The sequence below is a fragment of the Zophobas morio genome, unplaced genomic scaffold (genome assembly GCF_036711695.1).
Source record: "Zophobas morio isolate AGI-343-1 ecotype UQ-CSIRO unplaced genomic scaffold, CSIRO_AGI_Zmor_V1 ptg000259l, whole genome shotgun sequence".
Taxonomy (NCBI): domain Eukaryota; kingdom Metazoa; phylum Arthropoda; class Insecta; order Coleoptera; family Tenebrionidae; genus Zophobas; species Zophobas morio.
Genome location: NW_026972363.1, coordinates 137,576 through 158,918, shown reverse-complemented (window position 1 = coordinate 158,918; position 21,343 = coordinate 137,576). Strand labels below are relative to the sequence as shown.

At 29.1% G+C, this 21,343-nt stretch overlaps 3 protein-coding genes across 3 annotated transcripts; 2 read left to right on the top strand and 1 right to left on the bottom strand.

Moving 5' to 3' along the window:
• The first annotated feature begins 2,699 nt into the window (after positions 1 to 2,699).
• On the top strand, positions 2,700 to 7,151 carry LOC135119380 (uncharacterized). The gene is made up of 9 exons (XM_064043791.1): positions 2,700 to 2,765; positions 2,819 to 2,890; positions 2,945 to 3,017; positions 3,084 to 3,218; positions 3,277 to 3,428; positions 3,763 to 3,855; positions 4,364 to 4,456; positions 5,002 to 5,108; positions 7,021 to 7,151. The coding sequence occupies exons 1-9, from the start codon at positions 2,700 to 2,702 to the stop codon at positions 7,112 to 7,114; spliced, it is 885 nt and encodes a 294-aa protein (XP_063899861.1). The 3' UTR covers positions 7,115 to 7,151.
• A 2,943-nt stretch (positions 7,152 to 10,094) lies between these two features.
• Positions 10,095 to 10,548, top strand: LOC135119379 (uncharacterized). The gene is made up of 2 exons (XM_064043790.1): positions 10,095 to 10,448; positions 10,540 to 10,548. The coding sequence occupies exons 1-2, from the start codon at positions 10,095 to 10,097 to the stop codon at positions 10,546 to 10,548; spliced, it is 363 nt and encodes a 120-aa protein (XP_063899860.1).
• A 6,459-nt stretch (positions 10,549 to 17,007) lies between these two features.
• Positions 17,008 to 21,258, bottom strand: LOC135119378 (uncharacterized). Its single transcript, XM_064043789.1, has 17 exons — positions 21,255 to 21,258; positions 21,197 to 21,213; positions 21,039 to 21,140; positions 20,889 to 20,963; positions 20,217 to 20,274; positions 18,978 to 19,087; positions 18,867 to 18,926; positions 18,723 to 18,809; positions 18,583 to 18,666; positions 18,478 to 18,528; positions 18,363 to 18,425; positions 18,213 to 18,304; positions 17,998 to 18,163; positions 17,778 to 17,945; positions 17,606 to 17,729; positions 17,426 to 17,541; positions 17,008 to 17,375 (listed from the first exon to the last, which is right to left on the bottom strand). The coding sequence occupies exons 1-17, from the start codon at positions 21,256 to 21,258 to the stop codon at positions 17,052 to 17,054; spliced, it is 1,701 nt and encodes a 566-aa protein (XP_063899859.1). The 3' UTR covers positions 17,008 to 17,051.
• Positions 21,259 to 21,343: the final 85 nt, after the last annotated feature.

Genomic DNA, 21,343 nt, shown 5'->3' with positions numbered 1-21,343 from the left:
CTGTTTCATCTCAAACTAAAAAAACTAAAGCTGATGAAGAATCTCTTGCGAAGTGCATTATAAACATGTGCCAAAAACAAGGCGAGACTGTAAGTCCACACACCCGCTAAAAGCCTTAAGCAGCGTCATTTACTCGGGTATTGTGTTGTTTCTTGCTCATAAAGCCATAGTGCTTTCACTCAGAGGCATATTAGCACTCAGAGTTTATAAAGACAATTATAATAAATTTAAAATTCGTTGAGTTTCAGATATTTTAGAGTTTATATTAACTTAGTAAAAACATATATAACTTAGAATTTTTAGTGACTTTGGTTGGATAAAATAATATTAACTTAAGAAAGCTTATTTTTAAAAAGGTTTTTCGGTTGTAATGAGATTTGGTCGACAAGAAAAATGAATTGCTTTGGAGATTTTCATTATATTATTAACTATCTTTGTTAATGTATTATGTTTAATCTTTATTTTATTGCAAAAATAATACTTTACACAATAGATTTTTATTGTTTAGTACAGTGATACGACCTATGAATTATTAATAGAATCAGCAATCTTTATAATCATCTCTTGTAGTGTTTTAAGAAAGAGTTAATTGAAGTACATGACTTACGAATGTGTTGTTGTCTTCCTTTCAATTACTTTTTATATGCATCTTGTTTTTTTATATCCCTCACCATCAAATCCGTGTTATTTTATTTACCAGAAAATCTTGAAAATCTTTATAAGCCTTTCCCAAATATTCTTTGACTTATTTATTTATAGTATTAACAATTTACTGCAAAACTAAGCATTACTTTTGCTGCTTTCTCAGTATATGTACAACTATTTTAATTAAATTTTTATTAATTTACTAAAGGCGTTTCCTGGGGCTCGATCGAATTAACAAGTTCGAAGACGAGCTCTCAAACAGGTTTTTTAGCCGTCCACGAGAGCAAGTGAAACTATAATCTTCGCATACCTTCACATTCAATTTAAATCCCACCCAGCTTTCAACCGTCATCACGCTGAGAGTGCACCGCCCCCCAACTCGTGAGTTCTCCCGCTGATAGGCGGTTAGCGTGTCCAGCTATCCGTTCGAACAAGGCGACGACATCTTTTTAAAGAGTGCGGCAGCAGCTCGATCTGTAGTTCGTAGTGAAGTGTATTATCGCCACAAATCACGGCGCTTTATTAAAATGTGCAGCAGTTTTCTTTGTCGCACTTGACGCGATTGCCGACAAGTTGTAAGACCAGGCAGGAGATGCATATGTCTTAATTTGTCGAGTGCACAATAAAATGACGCATTTGCTTATTACGCAACGTTTTGTTGCGTAATATAGGATATAGCAGCTGGGTCGTTGCCTTGACCTTCTCCGCCACGTAATTTTCGGGTGGAAGCCACGACAACTTACAATCTATAATGATTCCCAGGTATTTCACCTGAGAACGCCACGGATTGTCCATGCCGTTCAAAGTTATCGGAGTCGGCAGCGGGTGGCATTTCTCAGCTATAAGAAGCGCTTTACCCTTTACTGCGTGAATGAGAAGGTCCCATTGACCACACCAGCTAGCAAGCTCGTCGAGATAAAATTTTATGTGCTAGCATAGTAAAACGGGTGACTTCGACGAGGAATAAATCAACATATCATCGGCGTAAATGGCAACCCGCGTGTGAGGGGAGCTATCAATTGCATCCTGGCTGTTTAGCAGGCAGAGACTGTTTTAAAGTAAAGTATATCAGTAATACCAACAACTTTGAAGTAATAATCTTAAGGTATGCAAATTCTAAAAAACCTAAAACTTTAACGCTAACTTCATAAAATTTGATTAATACATCTAATCTGCGCTTAGTTAATGTGGTATATACTAGTTAAAACCTTTTAGCAAAACAAAATCTAGACTAAGTGAGGTTTGCAGTACATTTCTACATTTTAACTAGAACCCTGTTGAATTAATAAATAATTTGAAATGCCGATACCCTAATAATATATGTGCATTTAGTCCAGAAATAGGTCATTTTCATATAAGAAGCTGCTAGTTCACGCAAATATTTTCTCAAAAGTGTTAATAATTTATATATACTACTAAATTTATTTAAAGACGAATTTACGAAATTTAAATTTCAGGTCTTATCATTATTAAAAAACGGGATTTTACAAGTCTTGTACGATATAAAATTCTGTATTTGCAACCAACCCTTGTGTAACCCAGGAAGTCGTCGAGGTATATAGTTAAAGAAGGGAGAATAACTTTAGATCTTTTTCGCTATAGTTAAGTGATTTTAAACTTATTTAACAACTGAAGTAAAAAACTATGGCTTTTGTACTAGCTTTAATCTCATTTCCTTGTGCGCCATGGCTTTAAATATGTTTACTTAAGCTAACGAGGTGTTGATGTGGGATCTTGTTTTCGCGTTATTATAAACAGGCATAAAACGCTACCCTCCTAAGGTTGCCCAACTTATAATAATATTACAAGTTTAATAATAATAGTATTGTTAGCGTAAAGTGGTAAAAAGTCTTAATACAATTTCTGGTACTAAGGAGAAAAGATATCTTATTCAAGTTATTATATAACTTTGAATTATTTCTTTAGATATGAAATTTAAAATTAAAATCATTTTTTAAGGGCTAATAACCACCGCTTCCTCCAATTGGTCTAAATGAGAACTAATAGATTGATAACAACAATTCTTCGTGCCGGTAAAGCTGTTTTTCTACATTATGAATTTTAATAGCCGTGAGTCGGGTTGGTCTACTGCCAGTCTTTATTTCAATAGAGTTATTCAGGTTTGATAAAAAGGTATTGATGTCTTCATTTTATATATTCAAGTTATGTATAGTTGGTTGAGGAAAAGTTAGATGAGTCGGCTCCTAAAACAGAACTGCCACCCGGTTTAGAGAGTACGATGCAGGCAAAATAATTAAGATAAGATAAAATTTTTTAAATCTTTAAGTATATTATTTAGAGACTTGAAGAGGTTAAAGATTCTTTAAAAACTCTAAAACTGCGAGTGGAATACCTAATAGATCCTTCAAGTTGTGCGTTACATATTGTTGTAAAAAAAAACGCCAGCTCTTTCTGACAATCATTTTTTACTGTTTCAGTAACGAATTCTATAAGAACTTCCCTTGAGCAGCAGTTAGACGATAGCGAATATTCAACTCCTTTTCACTTACTCTCAAGGGCATTTCTTCAAGCTTCAAAGTTGGGGCTTCTTAACTTCCCTACAGTTGCTTCGGGTTTTTCAAATTATTATTTATTAACAATACTAAATAATAAATTAAATCTTTTTATTAGAACTTTCTAACAATCCAGGATTTGTTGCCCACAAAATAGCCAGCAATGCATATTCTAGTGTCGGTACTGATTGGCTAGAATTTAGCGAAAACAGTGAACAATACATTGCTGAGCTCAAATTTTTTTTAGAAAATCCCGTTAAGAAAGCACAAGTAATTTTTTTTTTTAATAATTTGTGCACCTTTGTTTCTTAGATTAAGTAATTGTACTTAGAAATTTGTAGCTTTTTATTTCATATAGGAGTTAACGAAATTAATTTCTGTATTCCGTATATATATATTTTTGACTTGAAAAAGTTAAATCTCCACCATCATTAATCATATTATTAAGTTTGACTATATTCATTATAGAATCTTTTTTTATTATTTTAAATTATTTTTAACTTTTATGCTTATCAATAATTATACAACGAAGCGGCTAAGTTAGATTATTTTTTATATAAAAGTTATAATTTCTCAAAAAAGTATACTTATTTATTTTTCAAAGGCTGTATATCGAGAATTGGGGATGAAACGCTTAGATTTAGACGCAGCAAAATCTAAAGTCCGAAAGTCAAATGGCAATTATGAGACGACTTCTGTTAATTTTTTTTTGATTTGAAAATATTATTTCTCGTTTAGATTTATTACAGAAATTTCTTTTAATTTATATAATAATATATATAATAAGTTGATTACTGAAGTTAAAGTTTAAGGAAGTGTATAATTTATTTCTCAAAGTTATAATTATAATAAAAAATGGAAAACAAATCTTTTTTAGGACTTTTATTATTTTTCATATTTAAAAATTTATAATTATTATATTTTATTATTATAATTTAGCTGTGCCAAATCTTAATAATATTTTTTAATAAATTGTAGATCTTGCAAAGTTTATGTATTTTTTTAACTCCTGGTATTAATTCTTGTATTGTTTTTTATTTTTTTTTTGTTATAATATTTTGTTTAAAAGGTTTAATACTTTTTAAGTAACTTTACTTAAATTTCATCCTTTAACTAAAATTTAATTGTTAAAAAAAATTTTAATTTATGAACTTGATTTCGGTTAATAATTGTTAGTGTACCTTTTTAACTATTTTTTTATATAGAGGGCTGAAAATTTACTAAAATCAGCTCAATACGATTACGATCGAAAAGTGGAGGAAGTTGAAGAAGTCTTGGCGGAATTAGAATCTGTTTCGGTTAGGCGTAAATAAAGCAATTAATTTAAAATCAATTTATTTACTAAAAAAAATTCAAAACAGATTTATTAGTGCAGATCGTATAATTTTTTATTAATGCCTTAATTTAACTTTCTATTTATTTTTCAAATTATATAAGAAAATTTTCAATTTACTGTTTTTTCCTCTAAATTTTATTACTAATTGAGGAATACGATTAATTTATGCAATAGTTATGTTTAATTATCCGTTAAGTTTGAAATTTTATGTTCGTATTAATAAAATTTCGTACTTTTATAAAAATATTGGAGCATTAGTTTAAGTTTAATTTTTTGAATGGCATAACACGTTACATAAAATTATAAAAATTTAATTTAAAATTAAACTGTTTTATACATGAAAACTCAAAATTGTGAATTAAATTTTTTTTAAAAAAAAATTTACTTTGATCACGTATAAAAAAGCAGTATAAAAAGAGATAGTTTTAATAAAATATTTATTTAAGTTTTTTTTTATAATTTTCTTTTATTAAATTTCTTAAATCAAAAAAGTAATTTTCGTCATAGACTCGGCAAGTGCAGTCCATTCAGAAATTTATTGAAGGCCACCGAACTTTCTTTGCAAAAGCGGTTAAACATTTGGACGCTGCTTTGGAAGTTTTCCCCTTAGTATCGTAATAATTTGTATAGATTGGATTTTTTTTTAAAAAATATAAATTGATTTTATATAACAGATTTTACATAATGAAGTTAGTACTTTTTTTTACTTGTTAACCTTTCTTTTATAATAAACTTTATAAATCTTTTTTAGTAAAGTTTACTGTACTTCTTTATCCTACTTATAAATTTTTTTTAGTTTAGATTAATTTTTTTAATTTTTAAAAATATTTTTGGGTTATAACTAAATAAAAATTTTTATTTTAGATTTTTTTTGTAAAAATACTTTTTTAAAGGATAATTGTAATAATTTTTAATTTCAATATTTTATTTTTTATTTTTTTAATAAATTTAAATAAAATACAGTTTTGTGCTGTTTTATTTAATTTATTAAGATATTTTGATGAATTATTCTAATATAAAAAAATTTTCATTTTATATTAATAGTCGTATTATTTAATTTCTTTTGAAAAAAAAGCTCTTATAATTAAAATTTTAAAAAAATTACTATTTTTTTTATATTTTTTTGTTTGTACTATTGTATATATTTTCATTTTATTTATCTTATTCACATTCTTATATTATTATTAATATTTATTATATGATTAAAATAAAAAATTAGTTTGTATTTCATATATAATAACCTTTAAATTTTGAGTAAATTTTATTGTCTATAAAATGTTTTCATTTTTTTTCTTTGGAAACGATGGAAATTTAACTTTAAGTTAAGAAAGTTGTTGAGATAATAATTATTATTATTTAATTTTTTATATTTAGTTGAACTCAGCATCATTTTTTAAGCCTCTTATAAAATAGTTAAGAAATTCTAAAGTTATGAAAAAGGAAGTATTAATAACAATGAAACTTTTATAGAAATGTTATGAATTCTTCCATTATAATTAACAAAAAATTTATATAGAGTAAATTTATACACGTTTCCATAGAATTTTAGAATTTTATTATTATATAGTTTTCAAAAATTATATATATATTTGTTATTTTAAATGCTATTTATTATTGTTAGTTTACCTTCAAAACTACCATTTTTTTTAATTTTTGATATAAACTTCATTAATATTGTCAAGAAAAAAAGTTTTATTTAGTTTAGTTTAAATTGAATTTAAAAAAAAGTTTTGTGAACGTAAAATATAGAGTTTTTTAATTGGCCCAAATTTGTAAAAGCGTTTTTGTAAGCCAATAGAATAATAGATGGTAGATTCTTATTTTTAATATGATAAACTGGTTTAACTATCAATTTATTGTACCTAAAGTCTTAATAAAAGCTATAAAAGAATAGAAAAAATATTGTTGATAGAGAGCCAACGGTGCACACAATACCACTTCAAAAAAATATATTTTTGTTTAAAGCTGTTATATTCAGTAAATTTACAACTACACTGGAGGGAATACTCGATGTTGATAATAAAACACGTGTACTCTTCTCCTTGCGTGCACGCTGTGCTAATTATGTCTTCCAGCGGTATAATTTAGCTTTGCATATTAAAAACGAGCCAAGAAAAACAAGTTTTTTTAGTGTAAATATGTAAGGCGGGATTGAATAAATGGTAGATTGCTAGATGCATGCTTTCCTTCTGAATCAAAGAGATTATTTTTTCGTTGCGTTTTTTGGGTGCTTACTAGCTTTTATCCGCTATAACTTATAATAAGAACTTTATATAGAGAAGCTTCTCTTTAACTTTTGTAAAAGATTTTGAGTTAGTTCAACTCATTTTCTCTGAGATGAATCTTTTGTTATATCTTTTAGAACAATATAAATCTTAGTAAATATAAAGTTATTTAAAAATAACTAATTTTTTATAATAACTTTATTTACAATTTAGTAAATTTTATTTTAAAAAATATATATAGTGTAAAGTGCTCCTATAATAATTATATTATTTAAAAAAAAGTTACTTTTTATCATTTTAGACGAAAGTCTCCTTCGCTGAGTTTACTCTCTGATAACATAGAAGAACCTCTGGAATGGAGAGATGAGAATATTGAGATCCCTCAAGGCTTCTAATACGTCCTCATTTTTATGCAAAATTAGTGTTATTAGTATGCTTCAAACACAATTTTGTGGGAAATTTTGCTAATTTTCTTATTTTAAAAAATAAATAATAGCGGTGCAATTCTTATGCGTCTATAAATTTACCGTATCTACAAGACTTTTTTTTTTTTTTCATAACAAAGTGAAAAACTTGGTTGTATTGGCGTAAAAATACTTTTTAGCTGTCACTTTAACACTGAGCAGTTTTTATCTCAACAAGGTCACCAAAGAGAAATCTAGCGTTCTGTGAAAAAACCCCCCAAAAATAAATTTAAAGGTCAAGGTAAATAAGCAATGGGTTGCGGGGAAATGTTAAAGTTACAGCGGTTATAAGTAAAATGCTTTTGATAAAGTTTATAGAGATTGGCTTCCAAATTTAACTGCCCTAAGAAAAAAGTTTTTTATATATATACATAAGTAAAAGCTTACGCAATCGTGTGCGCGTAAGATATGTGTAAACTACAGAAGGGTAGTACGCTCTTTTAAATACAGACAGATCGGACACTGTCCAAGCCGCCGCGAACAACGCGGACGTATCTTCCGCTATGTCATCTTCGCTACGATCCGCAATAGTAAAAATTCCTACGTAATTTTATAAAAATTCAATTGACCTTCATAAATCTGTTACAAGCTACGGAGTGAAACTTTTAATAAGACACTTCCCAAGGGGTTCAAACAAGACAAGTCGCGGCACTCTTGCATGAGGAAGCACTGCATCAATATTTACCTACCCCTTTAAAGAGAAGTTGCCTAAATTTGTTATTCGTGAAGTTTATCGCAATACGCTTCTACTATCGAAACTAACTTGCGTATCGAGAAGTCTGGTCTTTCCGTGTGATCACCAACTTCTCTCAATGTTAATGACTTTTCTGCCAACGTTGGTCAAGATGGTTAAGGGTCTGGGCCACGAACTCAACGCTATGTTTTGCACCTATTTTGAAAGTGGGATGCCTTCACAACGAATTGCGTTTAACAAAAAGAGTGTTACCGCTATCCTAACGTAACATTCAACTTTGTCAATTTAAGAAGGCGGTAATGTATAGCTATTCTTTTTTTTAAAGGAATTTACTTGGATCATAATTTCTACAATTCATTTTTTGTTAATAAGAAAGTACACTGTTCTCTAAATCTTTTCAGTAGATGGCAATTCTCTCCATGAGCTGCGGAGAACCAAGGTCAGTTCTAGTAGCGAACTTGAAAATTTTAAACTATAATTTTTCTCGCAGAGTTCAACTCCTCGGTTTTAAATAATTTTTTTTAGATCAAAAGCTAAAATCTATTAGGATAATAGCCTTAACCAGCTCCCTAGAGCTTTTCCAGTGTAAATTATTTCCCAAACATTTTCTTAGACCAGAATTTAAGGCCGCATGTGTAACGATCCGTCGGAACCTTTTGCGCTCTCATGAGACGCTCGCATAGGTCAAAGTTTCCATTCACACTCCTTACAGTGAATGTTATTCCTGGTCCTTTGACTTTACTAGTCTAACCTTTCTGTTGATTTAATCTTGTTATCTATTTATATATTTTTTATCTATAAAACTTCCCACTTGTTGGACAACTCTAAAACCTTTATAAAAATATTGTAATCTTTACAGTGCGTTATGGCACATTCGTTATATTTAAAATTAGTATTACCAAGAAATATAAAAACTGCTCCTGAGACCAAAGCTCATTACGCGATGAAGGCGTACGTAACTGACTCTTTTTTATTTGAAGGATATACAGAATTTTATTTTAAGTATTTACAGCGGCCCTTAAGCTTTTAGAAATTATTAGCTATAAGCTGTGATTCCAAGGTCATCCGCTCTAGGATATTAGATAATTTTTTAGCGTGCAAATATAATGTTTACTACTAATTACACTAAGGCTTTTTAGAGACTTAATACGCTAGTGCTTTTATGAACTTTTATATAATTAACTTTTGCTATATAAATTTAAAAAATACATTTGAAGCTTGAAAAACAACACTTTAAGCTCGGTATACAGCACAGCGAAGATCTCTTTTTCTAAAGAAATTATGCAAAGGTTAAGCGTTACTAACACATTTAACTTTGGTGTACTGCTAAAAACGCTGAATTACACGATGGTTTGGTTAAGCATGTAGAGTTCTGTTAAATTTGTCATGGAAATAGTAAGTAATTATATAGTTTTTAGTTTATAAAATATAATTTCAACGCGTACATTTAATGTAATGGTCCTAAGGGTCTATACCTTGCACCTAATTTGGCAGGCACAAGCACTTTTGTTCTTCGGATGACTTTACAGCAAGCCATCCTCCTGATAGGCGGATTTTAGGTTGTTTATATTCTTAATAATTAAAAACTTTGTTCCTTTGGTAGTTGACTTTTCTGCTTAACTCTTATTTGTTTTCTACTTGTTCTCATAGTTAATATTATTGCTCTTTTAATATTTTCTGCTTATCTTTATTTTTAGTTTTAGTTTGCTTTATTATTTTTATCAGGTTTCTGAATTTTTATTACTCTAAGTAATGTTTTGTTATAACAACTATTCAGTTGAGTTTTTATACAATTAAAATTTATATGTTTATATATTTTTTACAATACTAGCTAAAGCAACGGCATAAGTAAGCAAAGTCCATTTTAGGTAACTTTTTTTCTGGTCAAATTGTTTTTCTACAAATTTAATTTATGAATGCATTAAATGCAATTTTATACAGTTATAAACGCATGTATTTGTATGTGCTACATTTTAAAACTTGATTAGGAAGATTAAAAGTAGAACTTAGCAGGTCAGCGTTGAACTATCGGTTATCTTCAACTTGGTGGCTCTTGTGTAATAGCTTCACTCCGTTTATTTGTACTCGTTGAAAGCACAATGCTGTAGGCAGATCTTGCGTTTTTGTTCTTAATATAGAAACTTACCTTAACGTATCTAAGTAGCTAATCGTGGTTACTGCTAGAAAAAAGTGTGTTTTGTAATTTCGTAGAAGGTAATGTCAATTAGCAGTGAGATCTGGAATCTCTGCGCTACGGAAGGTAATCTTGAAACGATAAAATTTCTTCATAACAATAATGCTGGGGGTTGTACACCAGAAGTAGTAGATTTAGCTGCTAAAAACAATCATTTAGATATTATCAAGTACTTAAGAGAAAATCGATCTGAAGGGTGCACACCGTACGCGCTCAATAATGCAATTCAAGGCGGTTATACAAATATTGCATCTTACTTGCTAGAAAACTTCGAAGTTTGTTTTAATTTGAGCGAAGCTGTTGAACTAGCAGCTGAAGAAGGAAACCTAGATATTATCGACCTTCTCGTGGTGCATACAATGAAACACTTGAATTTGGTAGACACACCGTTAAATGTTTTATTTAAAAAACAAAAAAGCAAAAAATAACTAATAATAGTTTGAGGCTATTAATCTTTTTGTAATGTAGTTTAATTAAATTAAATATTTGGTCATAGTCTTAATACGCCATAGTTATATTTTTTTAATATATTTTAATTTTTACTTTAAATTTTTAGCTAACTAAAATTCTTTAAAAAATTGTAAGAGACGGATATTATATTTAAAAACAATTTTTTTCTCTAAACTCCTTAACATTATTTACTTGTTACTGAACCGTTCGTACTAGACCATAAGTAAAGTCTTTGCCACTAAGGCTATTTAATTAGCAATTTTTTTAACATATGTGATTATGAAAACCTTAGCGGGACGAAAATAAATTTAATAAGGAAAAATGACAATATTAGCTTGTACCTTAAGATTTCTTTTACAAGATGTGTTTTTTCAATAAGCATTTATACTAAGAGTACGTTACTGTTATTATATAATCTTGTATTCTTGCGCCACAAAGTATATCTGCGCGCTATAAAAAAGGTTATCTATCTATTTATTGCTTCGTTTGCAGTGTAAAGATTTTTGGTAGAAAATAAGCAAGAGGAAATATTGCCTTTAGATAGCTTAATTTTTTGAGTTAAAATTTTATGATTCAGGTTATCCCCTTACTTAAAACTTATTTAGCAAAGTAATTATTTTAATGGTAAAGAAGTGCAAGTGCAGAAAATAGCTTTGTGAAATTTAACTATTTATTAAGTTTCCACAAAAGGCATAGCTCTATGCACTTATTAAACGCTTTATTTTTCTTTTTTTCCCGTTTATAAGAATTTTGGGTGAATGAAGAGCAGTCTCGACGCTAATGCAATTGAGAGAATCATGATAACGCCGTACTAGCGAATACCTGTAAACTTTTTGAAGTTAATTGTCTTCCTTAAAAACCATCTTTTCTAAAATTTTCTCCTTGGCTATCTTTTTTATTGAGACTCCATTAAAAAAAGTGGGCTACAATCTTCTATTGCAAATTCTGCAACGAAATTTTTTAAAGGGGGACTTCCAAATAATTATTTAAAATTAAACACGCAATATTGTTTATGATAAACCGACAATATTATATTAATTTTTTTAAAAAAGTTGTTAATTTTTGTTGCTTAATAAGTAAATTTTTAAGAACACCTGTAATAAGTTCTGGTCTAGCACATACTTGTTTATCAAGCCCCCTAAAATTGGTTAATTTTGAAAAAAAAAAGTGAATTGCTTCCTACAAAAACTAAATTTAACAAACTCTTTGGATGACGTAGAGTTCTTGATTATTATAACTATGTAAACGTTGGCTTCATTATTACTGAGTTTCTGTACCAACAGACTTCGCCAGTATACTTAAAAGACTTCTAAACAACATAAAAAGGGCCATAGGCTAACAGAGTGAAGGACAGAAGCAAAAAGTTAGTTTATTAGCGGTATACAGATTTTTTGAGTTATTAACTAACTCTCTTTTTATTACTAACTGATATACCGTCATTTGCGATATTTTATGACTGTTTATATAAATATATAGTTTTATTTCTCCAGCACCGTGTTAGGAGCACTGTTATGCTTAATTAAACGAGGTTTAATGCTAATACCTTTGCTATTCAAGAGTATTTCTCGTCATTTTTGGAATTGCCCCCGTCTCCTTTTCCTTTAAAAGCTTTTTGCGCTTAGAAGTGAAGACTTGTGTATAATAACAAGAAACAGAAAGTAAAAGGGCAAAACTAAACAGCACAAAGCGGTAAACGCTTCTCTGGGAAAAAAAAAAAATTCTAAAGAAGACTAGTGGGCGTATTTTCGTCTTCTCAGTTCTTATTTTGCCATAACTTAGATCCCAGTAGGAGGCCTTGTTAGATACCGAATCTTAAGGCTCACAAAGAATTTCTCTGTAGCACAAACATAACCTTCAACTAGTTGGAGACAAGAATAGCGGCGTAACTTCTTGCAATTTATTTTTATAAGATAAAAATAGGTTAAGATAATTGTTATCAATTTGCCTTGCACAAGTTGATACTGTGCCCTTCCCCCTCCACGAAACCTGAAAAAAGGTGTCAAGTTTTCTTGTGGGTAAATTACTATTCCCTATTATAAACCCTTAAATCATGACTCCTTACTAAGAAAACTTTTAAGTTTTTAATAAGATGTTCTTTAGCCAAAATAAATCAGCCTCGTTTAGATCTTGTTTAAGGTAGTTTTGAAGCTCGTTTACTATAGAAACTAAAATATATTGAAATCTTTTTTTAAAAAACTAAAGCAACTTAAGTTTTCCAAAAAGCTTTACCTTATTTTTTTGTAATACATATTTGGCTTTCTGGTATGAACATCACTTGAAAAGGTCAGAGAAGCTGTTAGAATAGCAACAAATGCTTTTGCAATCATTAACACGTAGCAATATTATAATTGAATTATAATAAAAAGTTTTTTTTGCGGTCTTTTTGTAAATTATAATTTTCAATAAAAATAAATGTGAAAAATATCGCTGTTCCCCTAAATTTTATTTTGCTATAAAACTTTTTTAAACTGTGATCTCGTTTAAAAAAAATGGATATTATAATTAAAGCACTAAAAGTAGTTTGCAAATATCCTAATGTGAGCAGCTACGCATTTTGTAACTATCGCTAATAAAAATTCTTTATAGAGTATACTTTCAATATTAATAATAATAAACTAGAAAAAAACAAGGTCTTTCTAACATTTTTAAATCAATGCCTGTTCAATAAAGTAGTAAATTCTTTTGTCGTATATTATTCTGTAGTAAAAATGTTATCCGAAATAATAATTTCTTATTAGTGTGTTTCAAAACTAACAATACTAACAGTGTAATTTCAGGGAAGTGGGGGCAAATAATATTACTCAAAAATTCAAAGAAACAACCTCAACTTAAATCATCGATAACTCAAAAAAAATAAATTGAGAAAACCTATTAAAAATATGTTTTACTACATAAAAACGTTATTACCACATTTATCCGGACAAGAAAATTGAGTCCGATAGAGTTACTAAGCTAAAAAGGAATATAAAGGTTCGTGTAATAAAGAGTCAATTATTAAAACTATAAGAATTTCTGAACAATTGCATACTAATAAAATAAAATTGCCTCTTCTTTGCAAAATAAAAGTCTTAACTGTAAGAGTAAACTAGTAAGCCTCAAAAAACTTTTTTTATTATACCCCTAATAAAGTCATACATCTATAAAAAAATAAATGAGACAGTAATTAATAAAAAGCTATTTATGTACTTCAAAAAATATAAAAACTATATATAGTGCTAGCATTTAATAAAAAATACATAGTTTCCGGCCAAATCCCTAAGTTTTTTTAATACTAACAAGTTTTAAAGTAACATAGTGTATTATATTTATTCAAACAAGAATTAATTTTTAAAACAAGATCTTTAAAATTAAGTTTAAGTTCACTGTGAGCAAAAGAGGGTATAATTATAATTATTTTATTTAGTAAAAACATGCAGAATTTCGTTAATAACTTCAAAACTTAGTTACGTAAACAACCTTTTAGACCAAACCCAGCCGCCAAAAAAACACCAAACGTAACTCCCGTATTCAGCATTGACGAGCCTAAAGTACGTACAAACTCTCTTCCTCTAAAGCCAGCTCTAAATAAATTTTACTTTAAGTAAAAAAAAAAATAATGCTACATATATATTTCCGTGTTATCAAATAAATAAGCTGAAGCAACTAAAATAGCTTAAAGAAAGTAAGATTTTAAAACTTAAACCGCACCTAAAACAAGAGGTCGCACCAAAAGCAAAACCAACAGCAAGCCCCAAACACCCCCCAAGCAATCCCCCTAGTTTAACTTCTTGGAGGCAATTCTCCGTAGCCTTGCTGCGTTCGGGCATCAAACTCTTTATTCATCGAAAAACATTGACGCAGGCTCAGCCAACTACTTATTAACAACCGAGCCCATAATTTCTAAAGAAATAGACACATTGTAGAAACTGCCATGAGGCTCAACGGAATAGCCAATTGATTGTTAAGGTTTTACGCAATTCGATGTGGCTTTAGTAGCCGTTAGAGTTCTGCTGCCCAGAGCTAAATTTTGTCCAGAAGAATTAAAAATGGATTTATGAGCGTTTATTAACATTCAAGCAATTGAGCGTTAATTTTTATCATCAAGAACACATAGAAAATATCATGTATATATAAAAAAGCTTTATATTAAATGGGAATCGTTTACTAATATCTGAAAATTCTATATATTAACGCTTGAAGATCTATAAATTTAATAAACATATAATTTCGCAGATAATATGCTGACCATCTACAAAAGAGGTACTTCTAAATTATAAATTATGTCTCTGTTAGTTAAAAATTTGATATGCTAAATAAACAGTTAAACCGCAAACGAAGAGCATATCAGACAACTTTTATTTAAAAAATTAAAAAAACCTTTTATAAAATATTTTTTAATGCAATAAAAAAGTTAGAAGTCTCAAGTTTATAGTATTTCAATAGGTTTATTAGTCACGAAGCATATTACAAATTTTTAACTTTACTGCTGAAACTTGTCTTGCAAGATAGTCTTTTATTTACTTATATTAGAAAAAATGGCGGTGGCTTTGTGTGAACAAGGTTTATTATTTTTTATATAAGGTGTCTTGCATCAATTAACATAAAGTAGGAGGCCCAATATTAATTTTTATGGTCGTAACTGCTTTACTGCTTTTTATTAAAAATTACTATTAACGTGCTTCAAAATTACTCTAGTTAGATATTTGGTGTACATATTTTACATGAATTTTTAATTTTTTTTTTTAATGACATATCTTTTATTATAAATGATATTAAGCAACCTGAGAGGGCTAAGCCGGGCGTTTTTAGTCAAATTTCAATTACGCCTACTCAGCTCATTAAAAAAAGGCAAAAAGCAAAAGCGAAATATTATTGCGCACTGGCCTAATTTTTTTTATTGCTAGTAATTTAAAAAAAAAATTATGGGTAACGAAGGCTATTAAATATGTATTAATGTGAAGGGTTGAGCACTTTAATTAATCAATAAGGTATCTATTAACATTAATAAAAAATACTAATTATAATTTATTGACTTTCTGTAAAAGTAGTCCAATATAACTGGGGGCTACAATAAATATATCACAACTTCTTGTAATAGCCATAAATTGCATTTACTTGTTCTTATCTTTTCTAACATCACAAGCTTTGCAGGTGTGAACGAGAATCTTGTTTTCCTCTACCGCCCTTGGTGGTGTCCCTTTTGAACGGGGTTTTATATATTTAAGTTCATTTAAAGTGTCCTTCAGAGTGGCCATGGCCCTAAGAAATTATCATGTTACAAAAATATATTTTATAATGATAAATATGCATGTAATAATATAGCCATGTACTGTGTCAACCATCATTTGATTATAAACCTTATAGCTTTTACGATCTTCACGATTACAAAATTTTCAGCTGCGAGCTCTATACTATCAGTTTTCTTATGTCACAATATATTTTAAAGATAACCAATCAATTTCACATAGCTGTTAAAATTTATATTAAAAAAACCGCTTATATCACAACCAAGCATAATTAACTACACACCTTAACAAAATTAACAAAACTGTTTAACTCGAGCAAACTCTTATATAGAGTAGGAAGTGAAATAGGTTTTAAAGCAAATCAGTTGTAAAGTAAACATTATTAGTTTGGAACGCACGCGGAACTTTTTTAAGAATTTTTTCCGACGGCGAAGATTGATTGGCTCCTGCATTTGCTTAAGGTAATTTTTAAGGCTAAAAGTTTACGCTTTTTAGAGTTTTGCATACTTCGTTGGTATAGACAGACGTTATTAATATAATAAATATCCTAATTACTTTTGTTCGTCGTTGGAGTATTATATCACAGATTTAACATTTCTTGTTTTAAAGAAATATTGTACTTAAACTTCTTTATGAGCTCTTTCGATAAAAAAAATCGTATGACGTTTTAATATTTGCAGAGCTAAAACTGCCAACGAAACTATGTAATATCCCATAGTACCGCCCTCTCATAGCCCTTTTTAACTCGCGTATCGTCGTAATATTTTGATTAACTTAAGATTAGAGTTCCTCTTCTAAAAGAATATAAGTCTTGGTTTAAATAAAAAGCTAGCTTATTTACATAAATTTTTGAATTTAAATAACCTTTATTTGAGAACTAGTTTACACTAGTAAAAAAAAGTACTTTTTTTTTGAGTATAATATCTTTATATTGTTATATGAGCGCTATATTTAGCATTTTTTATATAATGCAAGCTTAATAATTTAGGCACTATAAACTAAATAGGCCTAGTATTAGGCGGTTTTATTACTTATAGCGTTTGCAAGAATCGTCAAATGAAGGAGCTACACGTAGATTGGCGCCTTAATACGGTCATAAATTTTGTTGGAGAAATTTGGTGAAAGTATAAATTCTACAGTGCTAACTTATAAAATAAAGTTTTATAAACAATTAATATTATATATCTATCTCAGATTTATAAGTAAAACTTTATTTACTAAATTTATATAAACAATTTTTTGGAACGCCATCCAAAGTCACATGGATTTACTTTAGTATGTGATAACAAACATATTATAAATAGACTATTTATATCGAATAAGAGTCAGGCCATCTCGAATGGGAAGAATAAAAGTTTCAACTGAGCAATCCTCGAGTACGTAAGTGTTAAAAAGATGTATTTCACTTCCCAGTCGGCTAGTTCTATTTATCTTGCTTTCTGTTTTAGGCTCAGAGTTTTTCAATTCAGAATTATTGTTTAAATTTAAGACAGATCCGCGAAAAAGCGTATTATCAATCACAAGCAAGCCCGTCTTAGAAAGTAAACCTCCGCTCATAACTTGCTTGTAGACATTGAGGTATTGCTTTTTAGCCGAGTCTAAATAAATAAAATCAAAGCGGGCTCCCATCTATTATAATAAAACTATTTGAATTATTTTTTAACTACAAACAAGAGCACCTTTAGAAGTTCAGTAATCAAGTTTTCTACTTTTTGGCATCGGAACTGAATCCTGTCCCTCACTGAACTGCGGGAGACAAATTCTTTAGCACGCGCGATCGCCTCTTCGTTGTGATCTGCATTAAAACAGGAGAGCTTCAAATTAGAAAAATTCACAAAAAGAAAAAAGAATAAGAACACCGCAAGTCGTGAGAAGCCCGTTCTCTTGCAGACCCTCCGCTATGCATATAGAAGAATAACCAATAAAAGTTCCTAATTCAAGGGCCTTTTCGGCTTTCACCATCGCAGCAAGAAATTTTAATAACTTTAAAATATAATTAAAATTATTTGTATAAATATAAATTTACTGAACCTTCCCCTGAAGAGGCCCGCAGAGAACGGGAGACGGCGTGTTGACGGACATCAAGTTAAGAAGATTTCCATTTTCTAAAGAAGAAGAAAAGTGATTGCAGTAATCCTCAGCAGAAGTAAAAGTGCGAGTCTCCGTTGAAAACCGGCGAAGCGTTTCGCAGTTGAAAGGCTTATAAAATTAATTCATTTAGAAAAGAAAAGTCTTCATCCTGCACATATACCTTGACCCTCTGGAGCCGCGAAAAAAAAGATTTGTGCTTGAGATAAACAGACTGGTCGTAATATGGCTTCTCTGGTTCACGAGATGGCGGTGAGGCGGAGATGGAAGGCTGAAGACCAGCGCATTCCGGAGAGCAGAAGCCGTTAGACAGCTCGAAGCACGCTTTGCTTAGAAGAATATAATAGAAGAAAAACAAAATAAAGAAAAAATAGAAACCACTGTAAGAAAAGAAGAAAGCATTCCTTTTTAGCGCAATTTCTGTGGATGCTGGCGGGTGACGCGCAGTGGGAACAGGCGCCAACCACGTCCTATAAGAAGCCAGTGAAAGATAACGACCGCCAACGAACGTCATTTGAAGGCCGACACCTTCGTTACCGCCACAGCTTTGCGATTGTCAAAGACAAAATTCTTTCCTCTAAAAGTGGATTTCTAACAAAAAGGGAAAAAAAAGTTATAGGACAAAAGAATTTCACTATGGTACTTCTGAAGAAAGAAGCGGTATCTCGGCAGAATTACCAACACAGTCTGAAGGCTGAGTGACTCATAATTATAAAGTAATGTGCTTGCAATAAATATCAACAATAACTTTGGCTCGGAATCGAACATCTTGAAATCGCTGTGAAATGTACGCGTTAATGCCTCCTTTCAAAGTAGAAACATTTTGAAATCCCTACAAAAAAATAAAGTTAACACTAGAAAATGCATTTGTAATTTAAAAAAAATAACTTTTTTATACAAATAACTTCCGACTTTAACGCAACGGATGCCGCCTGTGCAGTAAATCAAAAGCGGATCTTTTTTATTTACGTCGCACTGCAAAGTTATGTAGAGAAAACTTGTTCACATAAATTTATGATTATAAGCAACTACCAACGCATCGTCAAGAGCGTCATACGACTCGCGAAACACGTTAGTTTTCAGCCTTCGTGCCTTTTGTAATGAAGTCAGATTAAATACAGGGCTCCACGCTACAGCGAGTACCCCAAAGAAGTGGCCCAACTCGTATTCGTAGTGATTACGAACGTCAATAAGCGTGACCTTCTCGCCTCGGAGGGCTTCGTCCCAATCCGAGGCTTCCAGATGCTTGATTTCTACAACATATTAAAAATAAAAATTACTTGTATATGTTGCTTGAGAAAATCGGCTAAATGTAAAAACAAAGTTATATAAAAACAAAGGTAGAAGCAAAATAAGATCTTAAACACTTTTATAAATTAAAACAAAAGTTTGAAGTTCTATTAAAAAATAAAAAAGGAAACAGTTAAAGAAAAAATAATAAAAGTGAATACTTAAAAAAAACTTTTTCTAAAAAATTAGATGGGACATAAATTTCTAACGTATGAAAGAAATCACTATTTCAATACAATAAAAGTTAAAGCAGAGCTGTACTGCGTTACACGGAATTCCAAATTTACCTTTAAATAAATTTATTTAGTTAATCCAATTTACTCCAAGTCAGGAAAAAAAATTCAAAGTACATACTTTTAAAGTTGTCAATTATTTTTTTTCTGAGGCTAATTAATTACTAAAAATACAAATTACACTTATTCCTAAATCACTTTTCCTAAATATATATTAAAATTAAATTTTTAAAATTAATTAATAAAGTTTTTATAAATTATATCACAAAGTAACACTGCGATGCATCTTAAATGATTTCATTCACTAGATCCCAGAATTAAGAAGACAGAGAATATACTATTATGTATATAAATTTCACTTCGAGATAGAATGTAAATCAGTTATGAAATAAAATGATTTTATAGTAACAAAACTTTTATAAATGCTTAAAGATTTAAAATTTTATAGCTCTTAGGCTTACAGATGAACAATAATTAATATATTTATAGTGTATAGCAAATTATTAAAAATCCTTTAAATATATATATTCCAACTATAAAAATCTTTTTAACTATAATAATAAATTTAAAACAAAAAAGTTCTAATAAAAAATTAAAATTGAATTAAAGTTAGGTAAAAAAAATTATTAAAAAATGACTTCAACCACATTATAAAATTTATAAATTTAGTACTTATAATAACTAAAGAAATTAGTAATATTAAAAAAAGAAATTGAGTTTTATAGATCTCAGTTTTTTACCATAAAATTTTATATTTAGAAAAATAATATTAAAAAAATTAGTTTACAATTTTAATAAAAAACCGAATTAGTCAATTTTTTAAAAAAACTTGAAATTATCATTAAGGCTAAAGTTTTACTTTGACAGTGTGGATCAACTTTTATAGCCGAACGCTCTCCAAAACGAGGCCTGTCAGCCTTTAAGCCGTATATAAAGATTTCCGAGTTAATTATTTTAATGATAAAATTTTGTGTTGATTATAGAAATTAAGAAAACTATACAAAAATGGTTTTAAAGTTTAAAAAAAATTATTGTAACTACAAATAATTAATATTAATTATCAAACCTTAATAACATTAAGATTTAATAACAAGAGCAGTTCTAAAAATTCTAAAAGTTTATAATGTTTTAATAATAAAATCTAAAACTACCGATAAAGTAAAGAATTCAATATTTAATAAAAAAATTATAAAATTTATATTAAACGTTATTTAAAATATTATATAACAAAAATATAAATTTAATTTACTCGAAATTAGTAACCTTCAAAAACGGCTAGATACTATATTTTTTAAAAAAAATGAATTGTTCAGAAGAATTTAAGATACTTATGAAAAGCTTTAAAAAGTGCTTATTAATAAATAGTTATGAACAATAAAGAAAAAAATATACTTCAATATAATTATTAATTATAGGGGATACGAGTCAAAAAGTAGTAAAACAAAATTAAATATTTTACAAAAAATTAAGCACTAAAAAGAAAATTACTTATTATAGGTCAAAAAAAATCAAATAAAATAAAAAAGATTACAACGATAGTGTCTCTAATTTTAACTTTGAGTTTACTAAAGGCTTGTTCATGCGCATCGTAAGGGAGTCCAGAAACCTAAAATTCATTGTCATAAACTACGTAGATACAACTTTTCGCCACTGAAAAAAAAAACAGTAAGACATAAGTAACCTCTACGTTAAAATAGACATCTCTTAACAGAGGATAATCCCTTAAATCGCTTAAAAGTAGGTCAAGGTTGCAGCATTTAATTGATAGTTGTGCGTTGATACCCTACAAAGATTATATAAAAAACGTATATGTACAAATATATATATAAATAAATGGGCCTCTTTTGCAATTAAAACTCGGCCCAAGGCTGTATTTTTTTTTAATAAGTGAAAAAGCCCATCTCTATTTCGCAGATATAAATAAAAGTTAAAAATTTTAGAGCGATCCTTGATACGTATAGTAAGAATTAATACAAGTTAAAAATT